Raw genomic sequence first — 22,979 nt, forward strand, 5'->3', positions numbered from 1 at the left:
AAAACACATTTCCGTTTACATGATGTATTTTATACTGAATTAGACAGTGACAAAGTTACTGAAAGGGAGGACAGCAATTTAACATATGATAACGGTCAATAAAGGTCAATCACAGACAACAACCACACGTGTGGAGCGCTAAATGAACGGGGCCCATTGGCCACATCACTTAGTACATTGTGTCACTCAGTATACAAAGAAAAAACAAGCGTTCACATTTTGCATATTTTCTTTTGAGCTTTGCGGTTTTTAATAACTCATCCACAAATCGGGAGAGGAATGGGGGGAATGGATATATTGTCGGTAGAGAGAGATAGAGGAAGTATTTAATCTGTTCAGTGGCTCATTTAGCAGCGAGTCTCGTAGATGCCACTGCGACCAATGTAACGAACCCATTTAATCACATCATGATCGCTGTAGTTCAGCTTGGACTCAAACACCTTAAGGTAGCGCACCTTCAGACCAGACGGTGCAAAGGGAACCTGAAATAAGCAAGAGCATTTAAAATTAGAGTTGACCCTCAGAACAGATAAGAAGAGAAAAAGACATAAAACCAAATGAATTGCCTCCGTTTTCTCTAGACAGAAGCACTGACTGCTGAAATTAGCATCCAGAATGCACACCCCAAATAGGATTGGCACAGTTATGTGTTAATAATATAGTACTGCATATGTAGTTTAGAAAGCTACAGAGCGCTACAGGAGGACTCACTGTACCTCAAAGTTCATGGAGATGGGAGGACGGGCCCACTTCTTCTTGTCATTGGTGGGCAGCAGCTCAATCTCAGCACTGATCTGGGACTCCTTCATGCCAGCCATGCGCTTGATCCTAATAGAGGAGGGACACACACAGACAGACACACACACGTCACTTTCTGGGTTTTGTTGTGTGTAGTCTTTTTGACTTTATTTATGATGGGACAGAGAAGGTGGTGACAGGATGCGAGTGGGGAGAGAGACAGGGAAGAACCGAACCCGGGTCAGCCGCATGACAGACGAGCGCCCCACCGTTTGGCCATGGCAGGGCCACACACGTCACTTTCATTGTGCATTAATGAGCCAATAAACACATCAATTTGAGTGAGGGCCAACACACTAATGTACCTTGCACATGGTCCCTGTTGAAATAAACCAAATAAACTAAACTAAACACACGACAGAAAAAAAGCAGAAAAATTGGCAAGGAGAACTGTTCTGCTGACTTACTTCCACACAATGGCGTTCTCGCTGGCCTTGTACTTCGCCTTTCCCTTCATGCAGATTACTTGCACTCCGCTTGTGTTGAGAGGAGTTGGGATACGGACCTGCAGGGGGAGTAAAGAGTCAGTTACTATTGTTCTCTGACCTACCATAATACCTGGTCGAGGAACACCTGGGGTGCGTTCCAATATGCGACCTTGCGTCCTCCGCTTGTGCTTGTGGCCTGTACCAGGAAGTAATACATCGTGATGACATCACAGACAACAGCATTATATTTCAATATCTCGCAAAAGCTCAATTGTTAAGTCATTTTCTCATTTGCAAACTGGATGGTGAATGAAGAATAGTCCCCCAAAAATGGTTGTGGCTAGGCTGACAGCGGGGAAACTTAATTTCTACACGGAGGCGGGGCATCAGCAAAACGTGAGGCCACAAGGTCGCATAATGGAATGCACCCCTGGAATGGGGATGGCACTCACCTCAATCTTCTGTGCAAGCAGAGAGGGCTTAAAGTTGGACTTGATGACCACCTTCACTTCAAGCTTGGTGCGACCCACTTCCCTCACCAGCGGAATGACACGGAAAGGCAGAATGATGTCCTTGGTGGTTCGATACCTGCACACGGTGCCCGTAATGCAATGAAGTTAATGGTTAAACCAGATAAATCAGGTCAACATATGGGAATGATCAGTGTCTGGAATGATTCAATAAATATTTGCACAGGGTTGAAGGGGCTTTCATTTGAACATTGAAAAAGTTGTCCATCAAAAAATGGCCCAATCGGCCTAAATCACAAGGAAATGAGGGGTTCTGTTGTGAACCAGGAGAGACACCAGCCGCACCGAAAGGTGAAACGCCAGTGCTGCGGTCATAGAGGTAGAACATTAGACTAGGGGTGACATGGCAATACCCTACAGCACTGGGAAATGGCACCTCCCATCTTGTGTAGGTAGTGTAGGCACCTTCAGTCAATGGAGAACACGCCCACCTCTGTCAAAAATGGACTAAAACTGTGTGAATATTAAGTAACACATTAATCAAACCAGATTTGAAATGTGTGGATAAATATCTACTGAAATCATATGAGTGGATAAAATTCATTTACAAATCAAGTTATATGAATTATGTTATTATTCAACTATTGTCCTTGTATAGTGTGTTGATGAACATTTTCAAATTAAGCCATTCTTGACAGAGGTGAGCCTCCCTCTTCATTCATTTCCATTTCTCATGTCTACCGCCAAAAAATGGCTGCCACGGATTGCTGTGAAAGGGGGGGCAAGGTCACCTCTAGTCTAATGTTTTATCTCTATGGCTGCTGTCCTGATTGTGAACCCATGATCAGGTGAAGGCTGGATAGTTGCTCGGCCTCGGCAACCCCACTCACCTCATGAGCTCGTATTCGCCATCTGGAGGGATGAAGCTGATACTGCGCTCCGAGTCAAACTTGCTGAGGCGCACACACTGGTGAAACGTGCAGTCGTCGATAGCTATGGACTGCTTTCCACTGCTGTAGGACACATACAGTGGGAGAGGGAGGCATGAGTTCAACTGAGATCAACTGGAATACTACCTGAAATTGCCTAACCTTAACCCTAACCCTTGTACTATACCCTATACTATATTTTATCCTAAGCCCTTTTTGGGAAAGGGTGCCCTCTGCCTATTCCATCCTAAATATCTCAGCCCCCGAAGCATATACAAACATGAAATAAGTTGCATTTAAAAGCTAGGACCCTCATATTGCAATATAATGTGTCCATTTAGCTCTCACACACATTTTTAATAAAAAAACATCAAATCTCAAGAGCCTGTATGCAGCATATGTCTCCAGGCTAAAATGGGTTAAAAAAGCTGCCATCTTTAAGCATGTACGTTTAAATTAGATTCTACTATGGTCAGTTACACATTACAATAATAACCTTATCTACTGATGGGGGGGTAGGGGTAGGGATGAGGTGACGCATGGTATAATGACAGACTTCTTGTTGCCATTATGAACAAGCTACGAACTTAAAAGACTATTTAAATCTACGGTTTGTGCAATGCCAAAATAACTTCCTAAACCTCCAAAACTACCTACAGGTACACAAGGACAAAATAAAATAAAATGCCAAACACAAAAGGAAAAGCACAACACATTGAACACAGAAAGGGAGATGGGTGTGAATGAACAAATGTCAGAGATACAGTACCTTCCCCCTAACTCACTGATGTACAGCACAGAAAGAGAAAGCAAAGGGGAATGCAACAGAAGTAGACAACTTGAGAACTCAAACAAAACTAACCGTGACGTCTAGAACTTATGCTTAAAAAATCAACTGGCAATACATTGGATATATCCATACACACAGGCAGAACAAAGGAAAGAACATGTAGCACCAACAAGCATCAGACCAACAGAAATTGAATGCCTCCTCTGCACTATCAGAGAGAAAGTGCTATTCTTCACATCACCAGTGAAAGAGCAAGACATTAATACTATAACTCACCTCTTGCCTGCCTCATCTGTAGCACCACCTTTTCCCTGCTTGTCAATCACAATTTTGTCGTTCATGCCAAATTTGCACTCTGGCATTCCACTCAGGTAGCTCTTCATCACCACCCTGCCAGACACATGTGCACTCAGCACCTGACCTGTGGGGGCGGGGCAACAGAGTATGGCATCAGAATTTAGCCTCAAAAGTAGGGGCGTAAATAATAATCGATATAATCGTATTGATGCATAGATCCTACGGTCGACGATCGAATCGAATCGTATCGTATCGTGGGGCATTCTTAAGTATCAAAAATAATCGAATCGCTGGACCCTGCCCAATGCCCTAACTATAAATTGTGCAACATGATAGAAGTGGAAAAGTAATAATTTTAAAAAACGAATCGTATCGTGAGGCATTTTTAAGTATTGAAAATAATTGAATCGATGTCGTAAGAAATCAATATCGAATCATCATGGAGGTTGTGATTTACACCCCTTCTCAACAGCATCTATACTACTCAAATACACAACAAAGCGGTACAACTTTACGTGGCAACGCATGTTTCTACTCTGTACAAGTGCTTCACGGCTACAGAAGAAGTTTTATTTTCACTGAAACTAAAATGCTGTCTTACTGCACCACTACAAACCACTACAAGGGCTGTTACCTTGTGGAGACATGAGCAGGTTAACACTTTCTAGCACATCCAGGAAGAGCTCATTACGGCGGTACTTGATGCCCTCCCGCCGCCAGCCAATCTGGCCAGTCACTTGACTGGTGATCTGCGACTGCTCCTCCTTGGTCTGTGGTGGCACAGGGAGAGCAGTCAGTCAGTCAGCAAGTCCTGAATCATGACATGTCTAATATATATGTTTTTGTTGTTGTTTATAAACACAATGTTGTGAGGAGGAGCAAGACATTGGCAGCCAACCACATGAGCTAATTTTTTGACTGACAGCGGTTTCCAACAATCAGGGGTTGAGTTGTGCGCCATGAATCCATGTATATAAAACGAGGAAAGTGAGGTCATTACCTGATGCTGTGGATTTTCAAGATGGAAGATGAGGTAGCGAAAGAGGAGAGAAACAGATTTGAAGTAAAAGTATTAGCATCATCAGTATTAAATACATGAAATTCAAAGGCATTGTTGACTGGAATTATTGTCAGAGCAGGAAATCTCACCTGTCCCTTTATGCCCTGCTGCGTGATGAATGTCTTCAGAGCACCGGTCTCAGAGTTCTGAGGGTAACCAAAGTCAAGGATCTCTGCAACAACACACAGACACTGAGCATCAGAAATACATGCAGTCAAGAACATAAACTATAATTCTCACTGGGCCTTTTTTCTACCGAATTGTAACGGGCTATTATGTGAAGGTAGAGATGGCGTCCGCGCCTTTGTCTTACTTGAGAGTTTCGCTCGGTGCGTAATTCCAAACAAAAATGCAATGTGAAGAGATAAAAGGAGTCGCACACAGGAGCTTGATGCTGTTCAGTGAAACTGTATTAAAAGCTGAAAAATAAAGAGAAGCCAAAACAAAAAATGGGATGCAAACGTTTCGGGTCTAGCCCATCATCAGCGTTCCCAAACGTTTGTATCCCATTTTTTATTTTGGCTTCTCTTTATTTTTCAGTTTTTAATACAGTTTCACTGAACAGCATCAAGCTCCTGTGTGCGACTCTTTTTTTCTCTTTTCAACGGGCTATTATGAAAATGTATAAGGAACCATTTTTACCACTCACTACCAAAGCACATGTGAAGGTTTGCCAATTTTATGAAGGATAGTGAGCAATACAAGAATTGACCTAGCCTCAGTCTAGAGCTAGCCGAATTATGAGATTCAACAAGATAGCCTCACTTGGGTTTTCTTTTTTTTTACAACTTAAATAATATCAATGTGAAAATTGTTCACTGTAAATGCCATCTTTCTTACCATCGAGCAGTTCATAGATCAGCACAAAGTTGTTCTTGATATTTTCCTCGCTGATCTTGCCAAAGTAGGCCGTCATCACGTCACACATCTTGTAGAGGAACTCGAACACCATGGCGGCGTTGACATTCTGCTTGGTGACAGCGGCCAGCCAGATGTTGGCCCTCTTGACATGAAAGAAGCTGGTGCGAGCGATGTTGGTGACTGGCGAACGCACCTGCTGCCGGGCATGGATCACATTCACACGGAATGCATCCACTGCATTGCGTCTGAGAGAGAGAGAGAGAGAGAGAGAGAGAGAGAGAGAGAGAGAGAGAGAGAGAGAGAGAGAGAGAGAAATATGAAGGACAAGTAATAAATGTAAACATGAAGACATGACCACGTCCACTTCCACAGAATACCAATAATGGAGGTCAGTGTTGACTACTTTGAGTTCAGCAAACTGACTTCCCCCAGTTCCACCGTTCATACAGTGATACCCGCTCACGCACCTCTTCCATCAAGGGCTTTTTTTTCACCTTTTTGTTTCGCTAAATGTTTGGACACTGGCAACATCTCTTGGACAGGTCAGCACTTACACCACATGTGTGTAAGGTCTTAAATGTTCACTGTGTACATAAGCTCATGAGTGGTTCTGACCGACACCGATTGTAATATGCTAATTACTCTTCACATTTTTCCTCATTCATCAAAATACACATTTGAGTTGGATTACACTCATCAGTTTTCCCTGGTTTGTACTGAACATGCGGTCAATGGAAATAAAAACAGAAGGAGCTATGTTCGAGATTATCGAATCACAGTTCTGACACAACTGATTTGTAGGCTGGCTTCTCAAGATCACAATTACACGTTTTGCTAGTGTGTCCTGCTGGGGTGACCAAAACAAAATGCTTTTAAAGTGCACATTTGTCAGATGGCATGCTTGGCGGTCCTCAGTCTGTTTGCCATTGGTCAGGTGGCATGCGCTCGAATTTGAATGGTCATCACGGTTCTAGGAACAACATGCTTCTGAGGAAGTGATAGGGGAGCATCTCTTACCTACTCCTACAGTTGCCATAATGGAAATGTAGAGGGAGCAATATGACGAAAAGGGATGGAGAGAATGAGAGGAGAGATACATAAAACACAGGTAGGGGAGGTGTGTACTCACCCACACACTCTAGATTCACACACAAACAAACAAGCTATAGGGATGGTTGATGGTTTTCAAATGGCATCATAATTATGGATGGCTTTGCACATCAATAACAAATGACTTGTAAGATGTTGGCACAAATTTTCAATTATAAACAATTCAATATGAATTGCACAAGACCTTTCTTTTGATTACATTCTTAACTTGATTTCACCTGATGACCACATAATGACAAGACAGTACAAATAAAGGGAATGATGGGCAGAAAGTTCCAGAATCATGATCTCCCTGCCTTAAAACATACCCAATATCATCTCGATAGACACGGGAGATGAGGACCTCTCCCTTATGGTTGTAGATAAACAGTCCTCCAATCATGGTGGCTGTTCTTCAGTCCTCACTTGTCATGATGATCCAAAACCTAGACAAAAACACTCGGTATTAGATGTCACATCCATTAGCCTGTGTACCAGTCATGACCAAAACTGTAGGCCTACCAGTAAGCGTCCACGGCACAGCACAAAATTATAACGGTTGTCAACAACATCGTCGTGTGCCAGTAATTCATCATTTCATCATCAATATTTACTTGCCAGGTTGATTTGCAACTGGGTCACCGACTGCTGCAGTTGTTTGTCTGCATAATTGTTTGCATCTCTCCAAACGGGTTGTCAGACTGACCTCCAGATGCACGTCTCAGCACAGAACAGAATTCAGTATTGTCGGGTGAAAAGCCTATCTGGCATTACTCACACGGACACAGCGAGATAGTGAAGTAGAGTCGATATAATTGCAAAAAGGACCACAACTGAACACACAAAACCGTCTCTCGGGAATTCTGTCTGGCACCTACTTAGTACACGGTACATCAAACCAAGCTTTAACTAGGTTTGGGAGGAAGCCCTTCAGCTTGCTCACCAGGCTACGTCTAGTCGTGTCCACCACCAAGACGTGTCTGGCAACATCATTCGGCTGAGGTCAAACATACCGCAAGATTGTATCATTTTCCAACTATATTGACTCAAGGACAGTATACAAGGTGGCGACGAGTTGATACAATGTAACTCCAGCTCGTTCGGTCACGCACAATGCTGAAAATACAGGAAGTATGATTCCCGTAGCTTTTATCGCAGTGTAATTGGTCCAAGATGTCTGCCTCAACGGAAAAAATAGCCATGAAATGTTAATGTTACTCACTCTTTCCCATTTAATCAATTCTCCACAATAATTACAACGGGGGTTCCATTTATCTATTTTAACCCACATAAAGTTTCCCAAATAAGTGTAATCGAATGTAGCTTGAAGGTTTCCTTTTCCTCTTACGAAATAGCCCAAATGCTTGGCGCTTATGGTGGGGCATCAATGAATCACCAAAATAAAGGGCACTGAATCTAGCTTCATGCAATGCAATTACAATGATTTCCATCTTACCTGATAAATACCGCTGCATTAAAAAGCGCGGTATCGCCCTTTCCTTTAGCTTGGTATTTCCAGGATCAAAGGGATTAGCGGGATTCTTGCTTCACCGATTCAAGCCCCTCCCTCCTACAATGGTCAGTCAGCTGACAACCTTCAGTGGGCTGCGTGCTTACGTCATTGCCGAGATGTCGCACTGTGCGTGCCCAATGGGAGAAGTGTACTGTCCCAAAACCAGAACGATGCATTTTCTTTGCTCATTCCAGAATAGGCCTAAAATTGTGCATCGTCAACTGTGCAATCAAGCAATTGTCATATATGTAGCACAGTAATTAACTACTTATTTGCAATCAGCTGATCCTGGCAAGCAAAACAAAATGCAGTTCCCATTAAACAGGCTATCTAAAGTAACCTAGAGACTACAAGACAACATAGTCCCAGTTTTTCCATTTCAAACTTGCTGGTGACAATAGATTACAATACCCACACATAAAACATGTCAAATACAAATATTTCTCTTCCCACAGAAGTGACAGAAGAGGGTCTTTTTTATCTAAAATGTAAATGGATTTGTATGGTTACCAAGTTTTTATGTTTATTTTACTGATTGAAGATGCTTGGATTTTTTTTTTTTTAACGTTCTTCATGATTCAAGAAGAAATGTTTTTCGCCCCGGTGATGTTTTAAGGGGAATTCAGCCCCACCCTTAACCTCGGCTGAGAGCCCACCACAGTAGCTTCATTCTTGGCAGCTGCAGAGATGTTTTTCAGTGCCTTCTTTACACAATATTTCTGTTTAGCTGGTCTGATGATCATTGTTTTTTTTTTTTTTACCTTGCGCATATATTGGTCTCAATCTGAAATATTTTAATTGAAATGCTCCAATCTAGACATTAACTCAAAATGTCTATACCATTAGAACACTCCAATAATTGCATGACGTGGATTGCTGCTGGCTTGTGCACGCACACACATAGACACACACACACATCTGGGTTCCAGATAACATTCCAACAAACATTCCAGTCCATAAAGTGAAATTCCTCACTGTTAACTTAACACTTTCAGCAGAAGGACATCTACAGACAGACACAAGTTGTCTTCTTAATAATAAACACACAAATGCACAGAGTGATATCCCAAGCTTAGGCAATTAAACTATATTTATAAATAAAAAACATTTCTCCATTGTTGTTTGTTTTAGGCAATGCATTTCTGCCAAATTAGCTTCAGTTAAAAAAAATCATCAAAAGTTGACAAAATTGAAATGACCAATACTAAAAGTATATGTCTGTGAAATACATTCTAGATCAACATATTCATGCTCAAACAATGGCAAAAGATCCAGAGCAAAGAGGAGCCAGAAGGGTGGGCAGAGCCCTCAGTTCTCTTTTGTCACATCTTGTAATTTGTGCTTGCTGTCCACTCTCACCGTTTTTTAAGTCCATCCAGATGAATTTGTGTTCTCTCCTGTTCTCTCTCGCTCTCTCTCTCTCGCTCTCTCTCTCTGGCCTACATTTTCTCTGAATCGCCCCAATTCTCTCTCTCTTAACGGAGGCCACCAGAGGCGCCAGGGGGTCTGATGGGAGGAGCGAGGCGTATCTTTAGTGTTTTTCACAAACAAGGGGGAAACTCACATGTACACATACTCTCTCACATCCATCCATCCATCCATCCATCCATCCATCCATCCATCTGTGCATCTGATCAATGGCAATGCATCACATGATGTCAACAAAGAACTCGCCCTGGCTGCCCATGGTGTGGCAGGAGTGGCGAGAGCCAGAGAGTTCGGGGGGCATGGACATCAGCGTGCGGCCTGACGGGGAACCTGGAGTGGCTGCAGCTGCGGCGGCGGCGATGGCCCCGATGGGTGGGTGGGCCAGGCGAAGGGAACTGGAGCTGTGGCCGTGGGAGCGCGGATGGCACAGACTGGTTGAGCTCCGCATGCTGCACTCGCTGTGGGCGGAGCGTTCGCTGGGCGCCCTCTCCCTCCTGGGATCGGACTCGCTGCCGTGGGACCCACTGCTACGGCTCCCTGGTAGCACACAAGCAGAGACGAAAGGGACAACAGGGGGGTCAAACTCTGGAAACACATGCATCAAACTTAAATCGCATGTATCCATTTAAAAATCTAAGTATGGCTTTACAGTATGTTGCTTAACATCTTTTTTAAACATCTGTGTTTGTGCCGTCTTTAAATAACATCTTTTCAAGTCACTAAATTTGTCATTAAGATGGACACCTTCATTTCCATCGAGGTAAATGTTGTTACTCTACTCAACTCTACTCTACTCCACTCTTCTACCAAATCTTCTCACCATCACTGTGCTGGCTACCCGCGCTCCCTCCTCCTCCTCCTCCTCCACCTTCACTGTATCCGTGAGGCAGCTCTGCCTGGTGGGGCACGGGGAACTGGTAGGGGAAGGCCATGGGCCACGGAGCCTCGCCCGGGTGGAGCAGAGGGGCCAGAGTGTCCTGGTCAGATGCCCCACCGCTGGAGCCATCGTGGTCCTGCAGGGACATGTGTGCCATGTCTGGAAGAAGGAAGGGAGCAAAGACGGCAGCTCCTTATCAGAAATCACCACATCACCATTGAAAAAAAAAGCCCAATTGGGAAACTCCAGCTCCCATTGTCATTGTGACACAGCACTCCACAGCACACAAGTGTTCAATGCACACAACGAAATTGCATTCATGCCTCACCTGTGCAAGGGCCAAGTTCTAAAAAATGTATAATGTTCATTATGTCTAACTGTATATATAAATCACATTTGAGTGTTTCTTTTACTTCAGACATGTACAAGTTTTATCCTTTACGTGACATTTTTCGACCCTCTGACGAAGACGGAAGTTATACTGTCGAAACGTCACGTAAAGGATAAAACCATTACATGTCTGAAGTAAAAGAAAAACTCAATTGTGGTACAAAGTACTAGCTTGTTGCTACACAGATAACATGACATTGCTATTGTTCATAATTTAAGCAGTGATGCGTTATAAGGGAGTTCTAAAGAGGTGTTGCCGGCACCCTGCATAACTGGTGTGACGTCATGTCATGAGTGCCATGTGCATCACGCCCCTTTTTGGGAGATAACATTGGGTGGAGAAGCCAAGGCAAGGCCCTGTTGGTGATGGGAAAGAGGAAGCAGAAGACGTATTGTGTTGTTGTCGGCTGTTCAAATAATACAGCCAAACAGCCGTGGCTGAACCATGGACTGTGTTTATTCAGGCTAGCCGATATTGCATGCAAGTTAATGACACATTCGGTTTGTTGTCCCCCACAAGGGGCGTGGCCGTTTTTTTTTTCTCACGAGGTTATGCGTATGGGATCAAGGACGATGAAGATAAAGGCAAGGGCATTCATTCCCACGAAAGCTTACTTCCACAGAGGTCTCCGAAGATGTAATAGCACTGCTCGGAGAAGGTGATCTTGTTGACAGTGTGTCGGATGAAGCCGGCCTTCAGCAGGTTGCTGGCGTACTTGCGTGCCTCACGGCGATCAGTGAAGCCCTCAACATGATGGAAGAGCCAGTCCACTACGTCTGACCCTGAGAAACAGTTGTTAAACAGGGTTACTTGGGCAATTTCCACATGTGATTCACAAAAAGGTTAACTACTGTGTGTAGTGTAGCTACAGACATCGTATATGTTACCCTTACTGTGGTGCCGTCTTTCAGCCTTAGACACATTCAACATAAACATGAAAATAAAATGGATGAAAAGTTTATGAAACATGAATCAAGTAACAATGTCTATTCAGTGTTTATTTAAATGGTCACTAATCTCCCATATCCTAATAAAATAACATTTTTCTGCCATGGGCATGTCCCGTGACTACTGCAACTCCCTCCTGGTAGGTCTACCTCTTTGTGCATTAAAACCACTGCAGATGGTCCAAAATGTAGCAGCATGTTTGGTATTCAATCAACCCAAAAGGACCCCATGTTACTCCTCTACAAGTATAAATTGAGTGGCACTGGCTACCGATCGCTGCCCGGATCAAGCACAAGGCCTTGACCCTTGCCTACAAAACCACAGCAGAAAAGGCTCCAGCTTATCTGAAGGACATACTAAGGCCTTATGCTCCTGGAAGAGAACTACACTCTGTCCCTGCTGCCTGCTCGCTCTAAGTGATCCCCAGTCAAGACTGTTCTCCGTCACTGTTCGACAGTGGTGGAACAATCTTCCAGAGGCAGCAAGACTAAGCACATCTCTTTCAACTTTCAAGAAGCAAGTAAAGACTCTCGTCTTTCGTGACTTATCTACTAGACTAATGCTTGAGCTGCCCCAGTCCCGAGCCAGAGTCTATGGCATGATGTGTTTTTGTGTGTTTGTGTTCTAGTTAACCCTATGCTAATGTACAAAAAAACTAACCCTATTTAGAATCTGCACTTGTTGTTCTGCATATTTCCTGAGCACTTTGTATCTGCTAGTTATTTTGACTATGATTATGTCCTCGATTGTCCTTGATTTGGTTAAAAAGTGTCTGCCAAATCCAATGTAATGTAATGTAATGATATGTAATATATTTTTTATTTATCAGCAATAACATTGCTAAGAGTTTCATTTCACCTATAAAGGCATTAGCAATGGTTATCTTCAGCCACAACCGATCACGAACTTCCAATCCAGAATCAGCACATGCCATCGCTTTAGCAACCGTTGCCATGTCACTGTGCACCGACAAGTGGTAATCATCAAAGCCTGGTGGGGAATCAGAAGAATTAACAGTGACAATCGTTAGTGACATTGTAGTTTCAGTAAAACAGACATCACCCAAACATAAACCGACACAAACATTACTAAGATTTAAACGATTACATCTGCATTACAAGATACAAAGCTTCCCATCATTTCAGGAAAAAAATATTTTTTAGATGCAATTTCATGCATTTTAACCAAATTGTATCTTAATTCAGCCTTAATTATTCATGAAAATAAGGAACAAATAGCGTCCCGTATCAGTTCAGTAAGGGATTCCACTTCCAAATAAGGGACGATTCTGTATTTCAAGGGATGGGTGGCAACCCTACTGAACCAAACGAGTGTGGCAGTGCTCGGGCGCAGCTAGTGTAGCGTGCAGGTGGTCCCCTTACGCTCAGTCTCTGGGATGGAGCTGGTGATGGAGGAGCTTGTGGAGGTGACTGTGCTCATGGAGGGGCTCATCCCGTACGGCGGGTACACTCCCGTCATGGCCGCCGTGTGGGACACCCACGCAGCCGGGTCAATGGGCCTTACAGGCTCACCTGCAGAGACACCACAACAAAGGGATTCACACAGATTCACCCTGGCCAATCTTATGGCTACAGTCAAAAGCTGAAGAGTAGTATTTCAAAGGAGGGACAGGGAACAGGGTATAAATACTCACTTCTTGGTAAAGCAAAGCAACTATTTGGGTTTGGGTCCCAGCACTTTGCAACAGTCAGAGAAACAGGGCTTAAGTAAAAAAGTAAAATAAGAAACAACAGTAGTTAGTTAGTTTTGAGGACTCCACAATCAGAAATCTATTGTACGTAGTATGCCCACAAGTCATATGGATTTTCTGTACAATTTCTGGCATTATCTCCACAAGTCTGTGTTCCTCACCCAGGTTTATGGACAATATCCCGAAGAACTCGCACTGCATCATCATTGCACATGTTTTCAAAGTTGATATCATTGACCTAAAAGAGGAACGACAATACATTCAAACAGGTTCAGATGAACTGGTATGTAACCGAAATACCCAAACATGTTGTCCCACATTGGAAGAATTTGAGCAGTGTCCCACTGCCAACCAACTAGGAAAGCGTTAATTGATTAAAAAACAATCGCAATTAATCGCCAATTCGACTGACAAGAGACCCAGGTGAAATGGGCATGTGAAGAGTGCGTGTGTGAAGAGGGGTGTGAATAGTGGGAATATTTCAATCACCTTAGGATTAAAGAATGCAAATAGAATTAATTTAAATGTAGTATTTTATCTCAATTCTTAATTTAAATGTTTAGATTTAATAGCTTTTTTTCGGGAAACATTGAGATTTTGGGGAACACCGCCGCTTATCAATTAATCATAAGTGAATCGATAAGGTCAATTAACTAACGATAAATTAATTAAACACTTTGGATTTTCTTTTGCTTTAAGACATGTAAACGTTTTTATCTTTTACCTGACAGGTTTCAACGGTGTTACTTAAGTTAAACAGTTAGACATAATGAACCTAATACACATAATAAATGAATTAATTGATCATTTACACCCGTACTACCAACCTGAAGGAGCATGTCTCCTGGCTCTATTCGTCCGTCCGCAGCCACCGCCCCACCTTTCATAATGGAGCCGATGTAGATGCCTCCATCCCCTCGCTCATTGCTCTGTCCAACAATGCTAATGCCCAGGAAGTTGTACTTCTCTGTGATGAAGGGAAGAGGGCAAAGAGAGAGAAAGACATCAGGCATATTACGACATCTTGAGATTACTTGATGAAGCAAAGGATGATACCGCTGGTATCTAGGTCAATAAGTGTGAGCCATTTGAAACCATTTGATGTGTCACTTGGGTCTCTGATGGCTGGAGTTTAAAGAAACAGTCCACCCGATTTTCACATATTTGCAGTATTTCCAAGCATTATTCATGAATGTGCATATCATTTTTGTCATGTGCTTGCATTGCCTAGTTTAACAGCAATGCCTGGATCCTGAATGTTTGATAAAAGGTTCAACAGTGGGCCGTGGCACTTACCCATGTTTAGTGTGACAGTGATGATGTTGAGTGACATGGTGGAGTCTGTAATGCTGCTGAACGATGACGACTGACAAGACAGAAGGTAGAGTAGAGTAGAGTATCATTTATTGATACCAGGAGGAAATTAAGGTATCAAGTAGCATACATGCATACATAAATACAGAAGACATTACACACAGGTATTACACACAGGTATTACACATATATAGCACACTCTTACATACATTCAGCCCAAGGCAGGTATCCTTCTCTCTCTCACACACAGACACAGACACACACACACACACACACACAATTAAAAAGTGTACAGTAAAAAGTGATATATCACATGTTCATTAAGTAGACCATCAAGGTTATGCAATTAACACTCACTTAACACTGTAGACTCCAAAGTGGCATATTAGATAAATGAAAAGCTCACCCGTTCCATATTTTGCTTGGGTCTCCGTCGGCGACGGCGTGGGCGCCTGAGCAATCGCGATGAGCCGCTCTGCTCTGTAACGCTGCTGAACCTGACAGACAAAAAAAAGTGTGAGGTGTGCACACATCTCAAAAACTGACTTAGTTTGAAAACACGGTGTTGAGGAGCGCACATCTGGCTGACAATATTGTTATTACAATCGTAGTAAAAAAAAAAACTAATGTGAGAAAAAAAACTTTATTCCTATACAGAAACATGATTAGGACAGGAAGATAGAATAACTGGTTTTAAAAAGTAAATTTTGGATCAAACACAACCAGGATTCCTCTGGTGGAATGGCAAATGACAACTTTGCATCAATTAAGTGTACTTACAGGTAGAGTATGTAATATTTTTAGTAGCACCTCCAGGATTCATGCTGCCCATTGACAAATTTGATCATTTTCAGGAGTATTTTCCACCTAAGTGTTCATTATGACAGTTTTCACACAGAGAAATCCATGTCCATGTCCACTTTTTTGAATTTCCAGTAATAGACATCAATAGCTGCTTGACTTACTGTATGGTCAGACCAGTAAATATTAGCTTATTGGTTTAAATAAATATTAATAAAAATATAAAATTTGGGAATGTGCAGTACAGTTGCAATGCCTGCTCTGGACACCATCCTACACTGCACATAGCTGGTCTCATAGGACTCAATGTAAACTGCTAGCTTGAAGGTAAAATTTACTCAGAGAACGGCAGGAAGTACAGGAGAAAGGTAAAACTCAATAATTTAACTCAAGGGCATGTGTAATATGAGCTTATTTCCAAAAATGGGACAGTATCACTTTAAGAGGAGTTGCTTACCTGCTGGTGGATCCGTCATCTTCTGAGTCGAAGCAGCTACTGGACTCCAGCTCACTACTCATGAGGGATGAACGGCTGTCATATCCTCCCAGGTCCAGGCCTCGACCTCCCCGCGTGTACCCATTCATCCTCCCTCCTCCTCCTGCACCAACAGAACACCGCAGGGTTAGCCAAGCAGAAAATGGGGACGTTCACTTCAGAAAGTCACCACGACAATGAATTATACAGGTGTCATTTCATTATTTTAAGGATGAGCAGTGTTAGAGCAGAGGACATAAGTAAAGGGTTGGATTATTGAGAGTGCTTTTTTCCCCCTTTTCCTAAAATGTCTGCTTTATTACAAAACTGCAATGTCTCCCAAAATCACTTAAGATGTCAAGAGAAGATACTGCATGGTCATTATTAACCCATTGTGCCCTGGAGGGACATATACGATGCATTAAGGTTCTTGATATTTAAGCTGTTTTATGAAAAATGTGGGCATGTTAGAGCTGAATGAACAAGTTCTAGTGCAAAATGAATTTTTTAGCTTTTAAATGCAACTTATGTCATGTTTTCATGTGCTTCGGAGGCTGAGGTATTTAGGATTTAATAGGGAGAGGGAACCTTTTCTCAAAAAGGGCTTAGGCTAAAATGCGTTAAACACTATTCACAGCATAAGCTTTCCCAAGCACTTCACCTTAAATCAATGTAGTCACCAGAGGTCCTCTGGAGGGCTTTAAGTACACAAGTGAAAAGAAAGAGAAAGACAAACAGTGAAAGAATAGTGCCAAAGAGAACAGAATTGGATGGAAGTCACAAGGTTGAAATTTAAAAGGTCGGACGGTGGAGGAGTAAGAAAGGACAGGACAGGGTGATGGGAGGAAACAAGAGAGGAGGAGGATGGAGAGGAGGGTATGGCAAACCTGAATGGTCTTGGGAGTGCTTCCGGCGCGATCTGTCCCGGTCCCTGTCCTTGCGGTGGGACACCACGGAATCGGTCTCGGTGTTGTCGTCCATGCCATCGCGACTGCCCGCTGATTTTGCACTGAGCCACATATGAAACAGTGGAAGGAAGGAGGTGGACTGTTAGAGGACAAAGACTTCTGATACTGCAGGTGGAGGTTGCTCATAAAAGGTGGCACAATGTAACTCATAAGAAATCAGCAGCATACGTTATGTCACAATGTCTCTGTACCCATCTTCACGAAGAATTTATATGTTCGTAATACAATTGCAATGCAATCAAGCAATCAAAACCAAATCACATCAATGAAAAGAAAGAAGAAATTAGTGAATGTGGGGTATGGGTGGGTTGCATGTGGAGGAGAGGAATGTATAGGTATGTAGAGGAGTCTATATTGGAGTGTATATGTAAAGATGTGTGTATATGTATTGTATGTGGATGTCTGAGGATGTTTATGTCTCTATGTGTGAAAATGGTGTCGATATATATAGCAAATGTAATGTATATGTATGTAGAGGAGTCTATATTGGAGTGTATATGTATAGATGTGTGTATATGTATTGTATGTGGATGTCTGAGACGATGTTTATGTTTCTATGTGTGAAAATGGTGTCGATATGTATAGCAAATGAGATGTGTACTACAAGAGCTAACCTGATGGAACCGAACAGTCTGATGTGAAAACAAATATCCCTATGGGACAATTAAGAATAAAGAATGAAGAAAAAGAAAGACACTGGATGTAGGGTGAGTGAGGGGGTGGGGGAGACGGACATATGACCGTGAGCATGGCACTAACTGGAAGGATGGGGGTCTTGAGTCCCCGATGCCTTGGCACCTCTCAAGGGAGGGGGGCCGATCTGACTGGCTCTCCGCCACCGAGCCCCCGTCTGACCCATGGGAACCATCCGCAGACACCAACTACAGACACAACAAACATAGCACACAACCAGTCAGCAAACTGTAACACATAGACATTACAGCTTTAAGGAATTGATAATATTGGCAATTAGCATTTTTTTTCCAAATCACAAACTTAAAGCGATGGTTCGGAGTAGATTCGCCCTAATGTCATTTGAACCGTGACATCCATTCAGTAGTCCACCCGAAGTGTTTTCTGGGTTGGGCAACCATTAGCAGAGTTACCGAGTTATTCAATGTTTATTCCGAATAGCTTGGCACAAGCGCGAATGGATCCGGGGCAGTATCTCCAAACGTACCCCACAAAAATCACGTCATGACACCAAGCTTCTGCAGTAGTACTGAATCTACTCCGAACCATCGCTTTAATAATGGATCAGTCAAGGGAGGGATATGGTCTCAGTGCATATAAAACAATGCATCATCAACTCTGAAACATTCATGGACACATTTGCATGGATTACTGGACACATTTGCATGGATTACTGCCCAAAGAAATCTCTGTCTGCATTGACTCTGAGACTGTTGCTTTGGGTCTGACTGAACTCTCACTCAAGTCCTGTGATTCAAGTTACATTCATTAAACTAGTCAGTGTTTGCAGTGCACAGTGTTGAATAGCCTTGTTGCTATTTTTAACGGTGTACTGTGCGTGTGTGTGTGTGTGCGTGTTGACGGATGTCCGCGAACCATTCAAACATAGCAAGGAGCAACTGTGAGATGCAGTTTCAGAAACTTGATAAACGAATTGTTTGTTGCACATGAAATATCCGTATTGACTCTTTCGTATCAATGCGTGTATCATGAAGAGGACTGCGATGATGTATCCCTGAAGCAATATTTTGAATACACCCCTATGTGTCGGTGTGAGTATGAGAGAGAGAGAGAGAGAGAGAGAGAGAGAGAGAGAGAGAGAGAGAGAGAGAGAGAGAGAGAGAGAGAGAGAGAGAGAGAGAGAGAGAGAGAGAGAGAGAGAGAGATGAGAACTAAGATTTCACTAGGACATGAAAAATTGCACTAAGCTACCCATGTGGTTCACAACTATGAGTGCGAGTGAACAGACCAGATGGGAAAAACCCCTCACAGGCTAATGGGCATGCATAGGCACATGGGGGAGGTCAGGATGCCCTCTGAATCAGGGCATACCGTAACGGAGGCGTCTGCCCACAAACTTACCCAAGCAATGACACGACCATTGTAGCAGGGGAGCCTCGCATTGTCATCTGTAATTTCTTCCTTCACCACCCTAAAATGACAGAACATGGTCATCTTAGTAACAAGTCCGACAGGCACACAAAGATGCGTCCGTCTATGCACTCTGCTGCCTTGTGGACACAGGAGGGAATGACAATTTAAGGAATGCGTTTCAGACAGACAGACCGACAGACATATCCTCTTATAGAGATGCTAGGACGCATCTAAAAAGAGCTAGCTGGCTTCCACAGAAGGCAGCGGATTTAACCAGCCAATGGAAGACTTCAGACAACCAACACATTGAGCCCATTTATATGCACACAATAATCGGGTTAATGGAATAAACAGTTTATTGTCGTTTTACATGCAGTCTTTCGGTTACCTGTGTTCCACTCAAGTGCGTGACACAAAGCTAGAATTCATGGCTTGTGATTGGCTACTTATTCTAGAATGCCAATAACCTGATAATAACCCGATTATGCTGGGTACATGTCTTGAGAAATCATTTTATTAGCCAAAAACCTACCTGTGTGAATCACATTTCTCATAATCCCATAACTGCAATATACAGATTATTCAGTTTATTTAATTTACATGAGCACTTGAATAAACCGGATACTCCAAAAGCCTGATCATAAACGGGCTCATTGATGAAGTCAACTGTAGGACTGACAGGTTCGATTCCAGCATCAACAACACAAAGGGCAGGATCAAAGCACATCAAATATCGAAAGCCTGGCTCTGAGTTTAAATTAATAAATTATTCCAAATCAAACAAATACAAAAATGCCATTAAGATGCTGGATGGGGGAGGGGGCCTAATCTGCTATGCATAGGCCCACATCAAGTAGACACAGACAGACATGCTTGCATAAAATCTCAAGTGGGTGAGACTGAAAGGCATGGCAAGAAAAGAAAATGGAAAGTAAACCAGGTCAATGGTAGGGGCAAAGGCGAAAAAACAAGACTGTAAAGGAACACTTCATTGTATTGTATTATTCTCACAGTATGTTTACAATGTGCAGATGGGACAGAGTGAATGACAGAAGCTTTTCACAACAAGGAATTCTGCATGAAAAACACTGGCCAACAGATGCAGTCCTAACTCCTCTGTTTACATCTCTCTCTCTCTCTCACACACACACACACACACACACACACACACACACACACACACACACACACACACACACACACACACACACACACACACACACACACACACACACACACACACACACACACACCTATGTGAGGGAGATTATTGCAGTTTGACATCAATGGGTGGAGATTCAGCAACATTTTGACGAGGCTCAACAAATGAGAGACAACACAAGTCATAATAACAGTCACTTCTCTCACCATCGTGCCTAGTGTACTACAGAAGATCCACTAACTGAGTCAGGGTGGCTACTACTATCCTGTGTTGTGGCTGCGCAAGTAGTGGCCTTTTTAATTTGCACGTGGGGAGACTACTAGAGGAACACTTCCTTTCCTAGGGTGGAGTCTGGAGTCTGACCTGGAACACATTTCACAGCTGAGGCCACAGCAGTAAAGCTGCCAGTCCTCGGTGTGATGAGGACATTCCTGAGTGACTGATTGCAGTTGTTTCAAGGCGGCATTCCTGTCCAGCTTTAATGTACAGACACAAGCAGAAGGTCCATTATAGTATAAAACACAGGACAGGACGATAATCTTCGCCACAAGAAGTTATACAGGCCGCATATGTGGCAGTCATATTTATTATAGGAGTGAAGAGATAATAGGTCTCAAGCATTCGCCTGCAGAAAAGAATCTCATCCTCAGGAAAGTTTCTTAGGCCAGTGCAGTTGGCCTAGTAGTGGATGTTTACATTCTGCAGCAGACTACCACTGTTACTAGTGCTAGTAATAGTGGCTATGAAAGCATAGTAGGTCTTTCATGAAGAACAGTAGATTCTTTTGATTTCCCGGAGCCCACCACTGATCCTTTTGAACCCATGTCCTCCTACTGTCAATGTCAACTGACCAATAGCCTTGTGTTTACACAGGCCAGTAAAGAAGAGTTCAGACAAATCCAACAGCAGCCGATGTTGGGCCTAAAGACCATTGCTACATATGGTAATGGGTGAATCTAAGATTGTAGAGATTTTCCAAATACAAATTCATGGCTCTGGGGCTTTATAATTGCTTTCACCAAACATAACCTTAAATCCAATTTCAGGTCAAGATTTTAGGGCCAACTCCAGCTGACACCAGCAAGTTGAGATTTCTATAGGGTATAATTTGAGAAAAGGCGAATGTGATGTTCATCTCCCTGGCAGATAGCCTACCACATAGGCTAAGGAGCTCTCTGGACGCAGCCACATTTGGAGTGTTAACATTAGCTGCGTCCATTATTCCAATGACTCCGACGCGCTACGCGTAAACGATATAAAATCTGGAGCCAATTTATTGATAGAGTAAGTTCAATATGTACACAGCTGATCTGAGAGGAATGCATTTAATACGTAAGCACCAAAACATTGTTTTAGACGTCTCAAACACTAAACACAAACGACACAACTAGCTGGCGAAACCCTGACTCTAGTAGTTGCCAAGTATGGAGGGAGACGGGAACAAAAACTGTTAACAAATAAAATGCTGGAAAATGGAGGCTAGTGACAGAACAAAGCTGGATAGCAATGTTTACTTAAACCAAACATACCCGAAGTCGTCATCCATTGACTTAAAGAAGAACTTATAGTTCGTTTTCTTGAGGGCATTTTTTAGGTCCAAGAGAGTGACCCTGTCGGCTGGGATGGGCAATTTGACCAGGTAAGGAGTTTCCTGGTCGTCGAGATGATATATTATTTTGGTCTCCCCCATCGCAGACCACCGGGGAAAGGTAGTCTATTATCATCCAGCTTTAGTGGTTCTTCGAAACGTCTCCGGAACCGGCTTGAGCCTTGGTTGTTGGCTTTATAGCTGTTTTTTTCTTTCTTTACTTTCGCCAGACAGCGAGGCTTACTCTGGTCCTACTTGGAGCTCAAATCGTCAACCGGATCATCCTTGTGTACCATCCAACTCTTCTGTTCCATATTACACGGCTATGACTTCGTCGAACCTCTTCTTTCGACTATTTTAGACATGAATAGTAAATATGAATCGAGTCGCCGTTTCCTTGTAACGCGTCTACTGCTCACACGTCTTTGTGGCTGTGCAGACAGAATTCCCCCAAAAAAACTCCCTCTACCGGGGAAAAATAGAAACGAAGAAACGTCGAGGAAGAAAAGTTACATTGTGTCTATTCCACCCTGGAACACAGCGACCTCTGATGTCTAACGACACATAGTAGCCTATTTTTCTCTACCCCAGCATGGCTGTTACATGTAACGTTTTCATGTGCACTTCCCATATAGGCCTAGTTCTACTTGGTGTTTCTACCAGAAGCAAGGAAAAATCCCAACTTCCAATGGTTTTAAATCATTCAAAATGTCAGTTAGGCCTATCACCTCTAACATAGCTTTAGCTCAAAAACACATATCAAGGCCTAACCATGAAACATTAAGTGTAGGCCTATAATAACTATAATAATAATTATATTAATACATATTATTAATATAACTAATATTATAGAAATAATTATATTAGAAGTACATCTTCTATCTATGTACTGATAATATGCCGACTGCTGCATCTCCTGGCATCTCCATGAAACGGGCGACCTGCTGTAACTAATGTATACAATTGCAAGTTGTTCATTGTTATACCGTGTTTCATTAGCTGAAGATTTCTAGC

At 42.8% G+C, this 22,979-nt stretch overlaps 2 protein-coding genes across 2 annotated transcripts; both read right to left on the bottom strand.

The window, feature by feature from the left end:
- Positions 1-4: 4 nt before the first annotated feature.
- On the bottom strand, positions 5-8,305 carry LOC134465235 (AP-2 complex subunit mu-A). The gene is made up of 12 exons (XM_063218783.1): positions 8,179-8,305; positions 7,052-7,168; positions 5,613-5,878; positions 4,862-4,944; positions 4,713-4,718; positions 4,347-4,482; positions 3,692-3,836; positions 2,587-2,709; positions 1,679-1,814; positions 1,206-1,303; positions 717-828; positions 5-482 (listed from the first exon to the last, which is right to left on the bottom strand). Exons 2-12 carry the CDS (start codon positions 7,123-7,125, stop codon positions 348-350), a joined length of 1,314 nt encoding a protein of 437 aa, XP_063074853.1. The 5' UTR covers positions 7,126-7,168; positions 8,179-8,305; the 3' UTR covers positions 5-347.
- Positions 8,306-9,192: 887 nt separating this feature from the next.
- Positions 9,193-22,405, bottom strand: LOC134465233 (segment polarity protein dishevelled homolog DVL-3-like). Its single transcript, XM_063218778.1, has 15 exons — positions 21,907-22,405; positions 19,204-19,273; positions 17,908-18,029; positions 17,068-17,189; positions 16,163-16,304; positions 15,311-15,401; positions 14,887-14,956; positions 14,418-14,557; positions 13,752-13,828; positions 13,534-13,601; positions 13,262-13,411; positions 12,738-12,869; positions 11,546-11,713; positions 10,484-10,699; positions 9,193-10,200 (listed from the first exon to the last, which is right to left on the bottom strand). The coding sequence occupies exons 1-15, from the start codon at positions 22,065-22,067 to the stop codon at positions 9,884-9,886; spliced, it is 2,046 nt and encodes a 681-aa protein (XP_063074848.1). The 5' UTR covers positions 22,068-22,405; the 3' UTR covers positions 9,193-9,883.
- Between the last annotated feature and the right edge of the window lie 574 nt (positions 22,406-22,979).

Source organism: Engraulis encrasicolus, chromosome 16 (assembly GCF_034702125.1).
Source record: "Engraulis encrasicolus isolate BLACKSEA-1 chromosome 16, IST_EnEncr_1.0, whole genome shotgun sequence".
Taxonomy (NCBI): Eukaryota; Metazoa; Chordata; class Actinopteri; order Clupeiformes; family Engraulidae; genus Engraulis; species Engraulis encrasicolus.